We start from the raw sequence: 12,211 nt of genomic DNA on the forward strand, positions 1-12,211 counted from the left end.
GCATGCTGGGAATTGCAATGAGAAATGAAAAGAGAAACACGTATATTAGAAAATAAATATAAATTTGAAGTATCCACGATTAATAATGAGTATTTTTTTTGTTATGGCTCCTCAATGCCCAAGGCATGGAGTTCCCCAACATTCGTGCAATCGACCAACCCTTCACAGTGCTGGATTACCGGCTATGTTCATAGGCACCACCAACCGGCTTGAAGGCATTTCTTCATAAAACTTGCCACACTTAAGAACCTTGTTAAATTGTGGGAGCAAGGCCTACAGTTTACACTTAGCTTCAAATGAACAGCAATCACTCGGGCTGGATATGAAACAAAACATGAATTTCTAAAAACAATTACAGTGATGGCAATGATAATAAATATTATGGAAGTGCTATGCCCACCATAATAGATGCTTGCAAACAGCACTCACCCACACAGTCTATGTTTAAAATCAAAACAGGTCATCAATATTTAACGTGGGCTGGCTAATATTGCAGCAATTGCTTTTTAAAACAAGGGCCTGCCATTTGTTCATGGGCCAACGAATAGAGATGTCTCTACGTGGGTGTTCACAGCTGCCCGCGACCCCCTGGGAAAATGGACAAAGCCACCCGAGTGTGCAGTAGCACCTGGACGTTTTCCTCAGGTCAGCAGCGCCGGGGAAAATATTGGAGCATTTCATCTCACATGGTACAATTGGTTCTTGGGTACAGACCAGATGCCTGATTTGTCATCACTAATTGAAGTGGGAAAACGTTTCTTTTAAGACAAAAAAATAATAATTTGGAAATGTTATTACATTGCCTGTCTTTATTTGACTATTAATAGTATCGCTGTGATGAAGAAGGGTCATTGCCTGAAACGTCATCAATAATATATTTATTTCCTTCCTATGGAAATGTTATTGACAAATGTGTTGTGTTTTGTTATTTGTACTTGTGCAACAGTGCCAACCCAGTATCACATATTTGTTATTTAGTTTTCTGCTACTAAATATTTCCCTGCTATAGTGGTTCCATATGCCAAAATCGGACTAAATCCTGACGGGCAGGTGGAGACTGCCCAGAGCCTGATCAGGAGATGAGAAAACTGTTAAACTAAAAACCTATTTTTTTATTTAACCAGGTAAGGCCCACTGAGCTATCTAGCTTTTTTTTATAAGCGACCTGGCCACAAATAATAGCCAAACGAAGTGACTTATCACGTGGAAAATTATAGCAGCCAAATACTCTAAACGCACATTTGCTAAATGTGGAGAGCAAAATCGGAGGACCCGGAGAAAAATCCACGCGACCACGGGGAGAAAGAGAGAGAGAACTTGCAAAATCATAATATACAGCAGGCGTCAGGGTAGGGATCGAACCCACGACCTCCTGTACAGCAGGTGAGGCAGCTAACATCTCGATAGTAAGCTGGCACCTGGAACCAGTCGATGGTGCAGCAGCTGATGAGCGACGGGAAGCTGCGCAGACGGTCGCGGAACGCGTCCCCGATGGGGCTGAAGGCGAGCACCACGTGCAGGTTCTGCCGCACGCGTCGCACGAAGCTCGCGTAAGCCAGCAGCGGGGATCGCGCCTCCTGCGCGTTCTCGGCCTGCACCAGCTGCTGCATCTGTGGGGCGGCGCCGGCGGCGGCGCCGGCGGCGGCGGCGGCGGCGGGGCAAAGGGTTAAAAGCGAAAACCGAAATCAATGAATAAATCATTCCCCCTCATTTGGGTCGTTCTCAGCTCTGCTCGCGCGAGACGACACCACTAGCACCGTCACCGTCACCGCCGCCACGGTGCCGCTTTCCTACCCATGCCTGGGCCGTCTGACAGGCACACGCAACATATATTAGCCATGGTGACCGTGATGTGTGTTGCACCCGGTGCGGCATGCGAATTGAGATTGTGAACACGTTGAGTCTGATTTATGTACAAGGAGGTGGTGAGAACACGTTGGGAAACAATGTTTTTTTTCTTCCCCAATGAGAAACAGATGCAGATTGCTAACAAAAATGCGCTACAATTAGGATGCATCTCTACAATATCACTTGGATTTATATTAATTGTAATGCAAGCATAGACAATGCACGTAGCAGGGTCACTCTGAGGGGAGAGGATTCGTTATCTCGAGGAGGATTTAGGTGAAATATTTCAACCCCTACAAAATTGCAGCAAAAAAACGTGAGGATTTACAAAAGTAAATGAAAGGGGCAGCCATGAAATGTGTGGCTCAGGCCGCTGCTCTAAGCAGGGCCTCGATGAGGAGAGGCTCGAGAGAGTCCCTCCACTGGGCGATTTGGCCTCCACTTCCACGCCGCCCGGGATGACTTCAAAGAGACGAGGAGTACGCGAACTTTACCCCATCACGCGTGGCCTAGAGGGGGGATTTAAGAAACTTGTGCTGTTGGTTAAACTGCCGCGCCGGGAGGTCGAACCGGGGACCTCTCGTTTGCAAGTACAGGTGAACACCATTACACAACAGCAGCAGCAGCAGCAGCAACTCTCACATTAAAACAAGATAAATCACGAATACACTGAGGTTATTTTATGCACCTGTCGTGCTGCAAAATCTTGTGGAATGTATGACTGTATGTAGACCTTCTTTTGCACCGTACGTAGCAAACCGTGCCAATCGAAGCAGTTCTAAAGAAAATAGTTTTCAATCTCACACCTCCAATTAGTACAGTTGACTACGTACGGTGCCAAAGAAGTTCAACATACATACGTGGATTTAAAAGTGCATAGCTCCAGTGGCTTCCTAAAATCGAAGGAAGAGTGTTCCAGACGGCCACAGAAGCACATCTGAAAGCGCACGATGCAGTGACCGTCTTTGTTCGATGGCCAATAGACGGTCACTACATTTGTAAAAAATAGAAAGATTTGGTGATGCCTCGTTGGTTGTGGTGCACAAGCAAAAATAAATTTGTCAATAACACGCCTTAAATAAATAGATGTTGTGTGTATATATGTAGTGGTCGACTTCACGCGGACAACTTTATTCTTTTATTACAACTTTCCACATTCCGTCTCTAACTTCACAGTTCCTCTGGTTGCCGCAGCTCCCTCGCCGCACTCCGCCCGTCTCGCTCGCTCCGCTTCCTCCCCTGTCTCCCACAGTCTCTCTCCGTCACTCGCTGTCTCTGTCCCCGGCTCCTCCTGTCACTCGCTGTCTCTGTCCCTCTCTCCGTCACTCGCTGTCTCTGTCCCTTTCTCCGTCACTCGCTGTCCCCGTCTCCTCCTGTCACTCGCTGTCTCTGTCCCTCTCTCCGTCACTCGCTGGCCCCGTCTCCTCCTGTCACTCGCTGTCTCTGTCCCTCTCTCCGTCACTCGCTGTCCCTGTCTCTTCCTGTCACTCGCTGTCTCTGTCCCTCTCTCCATCACTCGCTGTCTCTGTCCCTCTCTCCGTCACTCGCTGTCCCTGTCACTCGCTGTCTCTGTCCCTCTCTCCGTCACTCGCTGTCTCTGTCCCTCTCTCCGTCACTCGCTGTCTCTGTCCATCTCCCACTCTGCATCTCTGTCTCTCTCTCACTCCATCTATCTCTACCGGACTCTCTCTGTACCCTCTCCGTAGCTATGTCTCTCTCTGTCTCCCTCTGTCTCACTCTGTTATCTCTCCCGGGCTCTCTCCGTACCCTCTCCGTAGCTATGTCTTTCTCTGTCCCCCTTGTCTCACTCTGTCTCTGCTTCTCTCTATCACTCCCAGTCGCACCTTGTCTCTGCTTGTCTCTGCGCCTCTCAGTCACTCCTTGTCTCTGCTTGTCTCTGCTCCACTGCTATCTGTTCTGTCTCCTATGTCTTCTCCCCGTTTCTCTCACACCTGCGTCGTTCCAGTCCCAACCACAACTCCCCTCGTTCTTCCCGTCTCCCGAATATATCCCCGTTCTCATTACCAACCAATTAATTAGGCCGCGTGCCACCGACGCCCCCCCCCCCCGCACCTGTTACTTGCCCCCCTCTATCCCCAGACATTCCGGCGCCACCTCGTCCTTGACAACAACCCCAGCCAATCACAGCCGTACATCGCTCTCCAGCTTAATTGGCCCGTCATTACCGCACAGTTTCCTGCCGCCACACCTGGCCGGCCCAACATAACCCCACTGTCCATAACTCGCGCGTCTTTACCATTTCCCCCTGTATGCGCGTGTTAATCCACTACATATATATGTACTCAGTGCAGTTTGGAGCAATGGCCCCATATAAAGAAGGGGCCTTTGCCTTGAACATCGCCGATTATATACGTTTTATTTTAAGGCTGTGTTATTCACACGTGTATTGAAAAGCAAGATACAGATTTCCGGATAAAGTCGAAAACGCTTGAAGCTCTACATTAATACTCTTATGACTTCCTGCAGTCACGGAAGCTTTAAATCAAGGCTGCACATTAAATTAAATAATGCCACATAAACTACAGTTGACCACCTAACAGAGTCATTCGTTTAAACTGCAAAGCAGTCTATCCAGTGAGGATCCACTTCGTATCTTATGCAATGTAACACGAAATTTAATTACCATTGCATTATGTCCAAGGAGTCTAAAGAAAGAACGTTAAACTGTACAAATCACCAAGAGTATATTTTAATCCCTTTCTTTTAAGAAACTCTGCCATAAATGCCAAAGACTTAGGTTCCTGGGGTTGCCTTATGAAAGGTCTCTTGAGCTTCAGGAATTTTGCACTCCAAGCTAAAATCATATATTAAATGTTTTTCTCCCCCTAACCAGAGTTTGAATGAATGTTAGGCAATGGCATTACTATTGACGTGCACTTTGCTCTTCAATTTTGTTCACGCATCACTCAATATCCTGTCCGACAAACGATCACCAAATTGTTGAATGCAAGGGACGGATGATTTAATTTAATTTAGAATAAAGATTTGAGCTCCATCATGGAGGTTCAAATACGATGATCCCCAAGCGCTGTAGTCTTAGAGGGAAAAAAAAAACAGGTAACTTTAGCATTTCCATGCCTTTTACGGGGGGTGGGTGGGGGGGGGTTAAACTCATGGGATTTCAGAGATGAATTCCCAAACATCCATGTCGCTCGACATAAAAGGCCCCGAGATGTCACCGTGACACCAGAGCCAAGAACAATTCAAGCGATGCCAGGTTGTTGGCAGAAGCCCTTTATCTATAGTCTGGGGAATCGCCCATTGTTATTCATAGCGCAGTTCACAATCTTCATTTCCATTTGTATGTGTTGTTGCGAATTTGTACTTGAAATTCAAACTGTCCACTGAAATTACTGGGCTACCAGGAAAAAAAAAATCAGGACCTTTAATGTTTTACAAACGGAATGTGGAACAAATTTCCATGCTTTGTGGATCTGCATCTTAAGTACTTTGTTGCCAATCACCTGCCCGGCGTTGTTGACACTGCCTGCATCCTCCGGAGGCTTTGCTATGATTATTATTACTTGGCTTATTTGATGCTGCCACTTGTCAGTTTCAACCACGATTTCAATTTACAAATTCCTCGTGGATTCTTCGTGGATTTAGCCACGGAAATATGTAACGAGCACAGCAATTGGCAGGACCAGGTGCGCCACACCCGATATGCATCTCCCAGCTGTATTTCAGTTCAAATTTAAATTCAAATGCGACCGTTATTTTGCCATTTTCATACATTTCAGTATCAGTTGTAATATATATTCATTCTATACCCCAATTTTAACTATTTATGGTTTTACATATCGAACAGTCTTACAATTTCAGTTCCTGCATGTTTCGGATAAATTAACCTGAAAAAAATGGACTACTGTGTACATGTTCAATTGATGATTGGGCAGTGCCCATTGAGATATGTCAGCAATCTCCTGCCTGCTGTACTGCCTCATACGGTACCATTCTGTCCTTGAAAATTGTGCTCGAACACAATCTCAGCGTGAGCCCCCCACACCAGCCCAAAAGATTCTTGATTCGTTTCCATTTCGTGTTTTGTCATTTCACATTTAAAGCGGTCAATGTTGTAGTAAAAAATATAAATCTCACTTCTGTCTCGGTTCACGTGAGCTAAATGATGTGCAGCGCGGGAATTAAGTAGCGGGCCGGATGGTGACCGCACTCTGACGCTTACCTTCTCGATGATGTGTACCCTTTCATCACTTTCAAAGAGGTTGGGAATGTCGCCAGTGTTCAAGATCATGCCGACATCTTCCAAAAACGATTCATCCTGTTAAACAAACACGGCCTTTGACCTTTAATACTGCTGCAACAAAACACCCGTTCAAATGCTGGTTCTGTTCAATCGCACGCTTGAAACAAAACTCGATAAGGGCAAATCGATAGTCTATATTCCATCTCGCCATGACACGTCCTCTTAGTCATAGACGTGCTAAATGAAGGCAATCTGTCACGGCAACACCGGAGCAGCCGTCGCGACTGCAGTAATTAAGCTGGGCCACAGGGGAAAATAACACATTAACGGAGCCACAGGCAATCCCCACAGCCAATCTCACGCCATAATGACGATCATGCACTCTTGCTGCGCGGGTGTATATCACAGTTTACTTCCCAATAGCTTGTACTGCTGCCAACAGCAGCACAAATCACGAATGTCAAATCGAGGCGCGCTAACCGCTATATTTATTAGTTTATTATCTCATTCGCCGAGCATTATGACGGATCTTTATTAAACACTTACGCATCATTAGAATGAGTAAATGTGCACTCACAACAGCCCTTGCGATCTATGCAAACCCATAGCACAGGATGTACCAACTACTTTTTTTTGACCCGTGTTTGCTCTAACATGAATTATGCTGCTATTTTCATACTTAGAAAAAAACGTATAATTTGGCTTCGGTGAAAGCTGCTGGAAAGCCACCATGAATGCCCTCTCTGCTACAGCTCAGTCAAGGTCAGAAGCAACTCATTGTCCTCTGGAGGAGAGTCTAAGGACGTAAGTAAAATTTACGGGAAATGCAATGTAAAATAATTGCTGACCAGTGTGGTGAAGTATGGTCAAATAACCCTCACCACGACCCATGCCGGTTGGAGAGGCCCTCGTCCAGCAGTGTGTTTATGAAAAGAGCCATACACGTATAGTGGAACGGAATGCTAAACTTCAGACCAATAATAAGTGGTGACAGAGGACAACTATTTAAAACGGCTGCAATAGTATACAGTAAAGTGCCACGATTTCCAAAACCCAAGCGCTATCTGTGCATGAGCACAAGCGTGACATTTATCAGGACAATGCATTTACAGATGCCAAGAAGCAAATGCACCCCAATGACTTAACTGTGGTAAGCATATATTAAGTTTGCATTATTAACTTAAAAATAGCAAAATAAAATGGTTACACTCCCATTAACATAATTTGTTTTGGCCTTGCTGAATCCAACAATACAGGAATGCATGCTTTGTTCTAGTGCGTCAGTAAAAACATTGTCAAAGAATGTACATGGAGGAGATGACTGGGGGCGAATTCTGTGCCTGACGATGCACACGAGGCCAATTTTGTTCGGACTCAGAGACTCCACAAAAACCCCACGTAAAAAAAAGATGAGCAGCGTCTGCCCGTTGGGGAGATTCTGGCAATTTGGGGTCTGGCAGTCGTTCAGAAGCAGCTACATTCTGAATATGATTATGGCCTTTACAATCGTATAACAATGGTTATATAAGACCAGGAAATACCCCATTCGTACAGAGTCACCTTCATAAGGATGACCAGGCTTGGGTACAAGGGAATATGAAATATGGGTTGTGGCCAAAAGAGATATATCCATATATACATTAGACCTCAAATATCATTGGACAACTCCACAACACGCAATTCAAGATATAAGCACAATACCAATTATACATCTTAAAAGTAAATTCATCATACTTGATTCATGTGTAAAAATTAGTGAGTTTTGTTCAAAAAGTACTTGCTTATCTGTGTATTAATTTACGTAATTAAAGTCAATATCAAATACACGATTGTCCAAATCATCTTCGACGCCCCTCTCGTCTTACTCTACTCGCCTGGCTCTCATGTCAAACCTTCCAGTCAACGCTGGCGCAATGGGACATCGCTATTCCTCCTCAGTTGCCCCTGTTGTATGAAACCATCCTCCCCGCAGGGTCATCCCCACTGCAGACTCCCTCTCCAAAAGTTCAAATCCCGCCTGTGGTCCGTCCACTCTGTCACCACCGACGGCTACTCCCTAGCTTCATACCACCCCCCCACTGTCCTGTGCCTCCACCACCAATCAGTAGCTCCCCTACCACCATGCGCCCACAACTCTTGCTTGGCTCCCGAAACGTAGTCACATTTAAACGCTCTATACAACCAACGTGTTTTTTTATTGCATTATAAATTCAGGTGTAAATTATTCATCGACTTTCTTGGCCAGTGGACTTAATTGTTGCTGGATGGTGCAGCAGTCCTCATGAAAATCGCACTTATTTTTCGCTTGGCGACCTGCGTGGATTCCTGTCTGTCTGGGTGCCCCACTCCCGAGTGCGGCGTGCGTGGTGGTGATGTCACCGTGCACATCTGCGCCATGACGTCACCCGCATCCCACAGCGTTGAGCCGGGTTCGTACGTCGCACTGACGTCACGCTTCCCCCTCCCACTCACACCCCCCCCCCCCCATGTGCATCCTGCACTCATGTGTGGGATGTGCTGTCATGCTATCGTACTCATACTACCATACTATATCAGAACAAAGGAGGGAGGTGAGGGAGGGAGATAGAGAAGGCAGGGACAGACTGAGATGAAAGGGGCGGGGAGAAATTGAAAGGGCACGAAACGCAGAATAGAGAGGAAAATGGAAAGAGGACAGAGAGGGAACGTGACGACCAGTGGGAGAGATGATTAGAGAGAGGCAAGGGAGACTGGGATGGAAAAAAAGCGGTGGGAATAAGGAGAGCGAAGGTTAGAAAGACAGGGAAGTGCTATTAGGGGGGGAGTGGGTGAGGTACACTGGAGGGAGAATTGAAAAACAAAGGTAAAGTGAGAATTCGAGATACATTGCGACATACAGAACAGAGAAGGTAAGGAGAAAGGTGGAGCGATACAGGGTTGTATATAAGATTAAAAATATTTCTGTCTGGCGCTGGGAAGGACGGACAGACGATCATGTCGAAAGATGTGCGCGCAGGTTACTCGTGGAACATTTGAAACGTTTCCTGATTAATGTTGTTTCACTTTCTTAATAAATTTGTACGGTACATGGTATGTTCCAACAATAAACACACCGCCCAGCATTGTAAGCCATACACGTCCTTATTGTGTGGGCTTTTTGTTGGGCTTTTACAGGCTTAGCCATTATTTTCATTTCCCAGTAAACAGTTTGAAACATTGGCATATGAATATCCACCGAGTGAGTCCCTATTGAGCAAGAGACAAACCCTTCAAAACCTGTAGGATGGCAAGCCCGCCAGGACGCACTCATTCATTCCATAATTACGAGGGTGCATTACGCCGGCCTGTTAAACGTTATCTGCTGTTCATCCTTTTGACATTCCCACTGTCTTCTGGGTTCTTGAAAGACGATAAAAAAAAATAACGCTCACACAAAAAAAAACCAACCCAAATGGTAGATCTCAGTACCGTCGCTCCGCGGCCAGCCCTCGACACGACATCACCTTGATCTGGTGGTCGGCGAGCAAGAACACGGTGGGCACGCCCTCCTCTCCCGCCCGCCGCAGCAGCCTCTTGAGATCTTCGCGCCACTCGGCCACCGCGTACGACTTCTGGCCGGAGACCTGCGACAGCTCGAGCTCGGCGAGGAACGCCGCCAGCCTGGTGGCCGACTGCCGCCCGCTCCCGCCAATCCCTGCGGCGGTGGTGCATACGTGGCGAGTAAAAGGACGCAACGCGCTGGCCGTTATACGCAAAGTGCTCGCCACAAAATGAACCGCAATACCCTGCCGGAACTCAGCAACGGTCATAAAACATCACGCGAAACTGCGGTCACCGTCGCAGCAGCGTCTTTTGGCGAGGCATCGAGTAAAGGCGGTCACCGTGCCGCGCACTTTCGGACGCGCTTCTGCGGCCGTCTGGACCGCTCTTACTTCCAATATTAGGAAGCCACTTATGCACTTTAAAATTTCGTTTTCTTTAGAACCGCTTTTTGTGTTTAGTTCGTTGCCCTTCCCCCGCACCTCCGATTAGCACGGTTGGCTACGTACAGTGCAAAATAAGTTCAACATACATAAATACGTAGAGGTGCAAACCTTGAAATTACTTGCTCAAGCCACTAGTTAGAGAACCCCACTGCGGTTAACATAATCAGTGGATGTGCAATGCAGGGTAAATCCTGTTTTTTTTTTTAAAGCCAAAGGTGGAGCCGTGCAATCGCTTGCTCAGACTGCTGCTGGCAGAAGGGCCTCCACTCAAGGGAGCTCTTGAGGGGTCCATGGGTATTTTGGTGGTACTCACACTTTTCTCCAGCACACACGGCCTGCCAATCAACTTGCCACTCATAACGCTTGGCGGATGTATAAGAGGCGGGGGGGGGAGGGGTTAAGTAGCTTGCACATTGTTGCAACTGCCGTGCAAAGAGATCAAACTGGGCGACACCTGGATTGCAATCCCAGTGTGCCATTCACTCGAGAATGGCAGCCTGCCTAAGTAATGAAGCTAAGGCCCCCATTGCAAATATATAACACAGAAGCAGCCCCAACGCACTGTTTGTAACGGAAGGTGGCAGCATGAACGGAAGTAGATCATGCGCTTTGGACCATTATTTCACAGTCTGCCTTCGTGATTATCTGGAGGGATGGCGCCGCCAAAGTGCTCGAGATCACAAATGAAGACGTCTCCCTCTCCACGGTTATCAATATGAGTGCCACTTTGTCGGAAGCCTACAATGGCCGTGCATGGGAAGGATGGTCCCCCGGTAATGAGAGTGCGCATTTGGGGGGGGGGGGGGCACCGACAGAAATGAGCAATGCCCAAAACTTATATGAACAGGGGCACTTCTTTGTCACGTGCCGAGCTCACGTCTGCGCGACGATGATGGTTGACCGGAGCCTTTTTTGGTGTGCCCCCCTACCCCCAGGCTGTGGAAATCACTTCCACTGGGATGCTCGCTCCGCCGACTCCCCACCCCCCACCCACCGCCTCGCTTTTTCAAATCACGCCTTACGATGAAACTTACTTTTAAAGGCTTTTTTCTATTTCTTAAATGCTCTGTGTTTGCGGGTTGTGTGTCATTGGTGTGAGCCTGCACGTGTGTCTGTTTTGTACAGGTGTTGCATCGGCCAGTCATCTCAGTCATTCAACCCGTGGCACCTGCTGTGTCTGTCTCATGACCTCCTGCCAGTGGGCATTCAACACTTGGCGTGATCTTACCATGCACCTAGCCTGGCACAAGCACCGTGGTGATGTCACCGCCACTCAGTGGCGAATGGCGGTTGTTGTTGTTGTTTTGTACAGTTCCTTGTGACCCCTTGGTGAAAGGCACTTTTAGAAGTGTACATTTTAAAATTGTAATTATTATTAATATGGTGGGATGTTAAAGTAAAATTTACTGACAGTTATAAAATTAATCTAACGGTGTCCAAGACATCAACTACAGTATAATATCACATATCAGATGCTCACGTATCCGCCCTGACCAACTAACTGACCACGGTCTGTGCAGTATCCCTGCACGGCGTAACTGTTAGTTTCTATACATATGTAGTGTAATAGCGCCGGCTGGTGGACAGCGGTGCCAACTGTGGTGGACAGGCAGTACACACGCCGGTGAGCGTGTGCACGGCTGTTTGTTGGCAGAGCGGAGGAAATAGGGCAAGGGTCACGGAGGAACCCATATGGAGGCCCCTGGAACCTGCTAGCGGGTTCGAGAAGGGAGGCACAGTCAGGGCGAAGCCAGGCCGCACTGGGTAGCATAAAAGGAGCCGAGTTCGGGAGTTCGAGGCTGCCGGTTCGGGGAGTGGACTCGTCTCGTCGTTGTTGTCGTGTCGTCGCTGCCGTCACTGCCGTCTTCACTAAATGCTGCGCTGCTAGAAGCTGTTGGCTATCTCGGTCGGCGCCGTCAGTGTTTGATGGTTAGTGTTGTCTACAGGCTAGGCTGAGTAACTGTGGAGAGTGTGAGGATGAGACCGTGGAAGTTGTGGTTAATAAACAAGGTGCCTCCTACAAACCTCGTCTCTGAATCACTGACACTGCACATGTTCACATATCAGACCGGTTCACATATCCGCCTACGTACTGCAGCGTTTTTGTTTATTTGGCAGGCATGCACCTAGGCTACCTGTCTCAAGTTGCCCCTAGCACAGATATAGAGCTCGA

The 12,211-nt window shown here is 47.4% G+C and overlaps 1 protein-coding gene across 4 annotated transcripts in view; it reads right to left on the reverse strand.

Moving 5' to 3' along the window:
• LOC116942267 (dynein axonemal heavy chain 3-like) overlaps positions 1 to 12,211 on the reverse strand; it is an 859,832-nt gene that overhangs the window by 117,917 nt on the left and 729,704 nt on the right. For all 4 annotated transcript variants that reach the window (XM_032953964.2, XM_032953963.2, XM_032953966.2 and 1 more), the window contains 3 exons: positions 9,556 to 9,746; positions 6,053 to 6,148; positions 1,419 to 1,610 (listed from right to left, as the gene is read on the reverse strand). In XM_032953964.2, the coding sequence (XP_032809855.2) occupies positions 1,419 to 1,610; positions 6,053 to 6,148; positions 9,556 to 9,746 (479 nt within the window). The remainder of the gene's footprint in view (positions 1 to 1,418; positions 1,611 to 6,052; positions 6,149 to 9,555; positions 9,747 to 12,211) is intronic.

Source organism: Petromyzon marinus, chromosome 14, assembly GCF_048934315.1.
Source record: "Petromyzon marinus isolate PM22_M1 ecotype Great Lakes invasive population chromosome 14, UKy_Petmar_22M1.pri1.0, whole genome shotgun sequence".
Classification (NCBI taxonomy): Eukaryota; Metazoa; Chordata; class Hyperoartia; order Petromyzontiformes; family Petromyzontidae; genus Petromyzon; species Petromyzon marinus.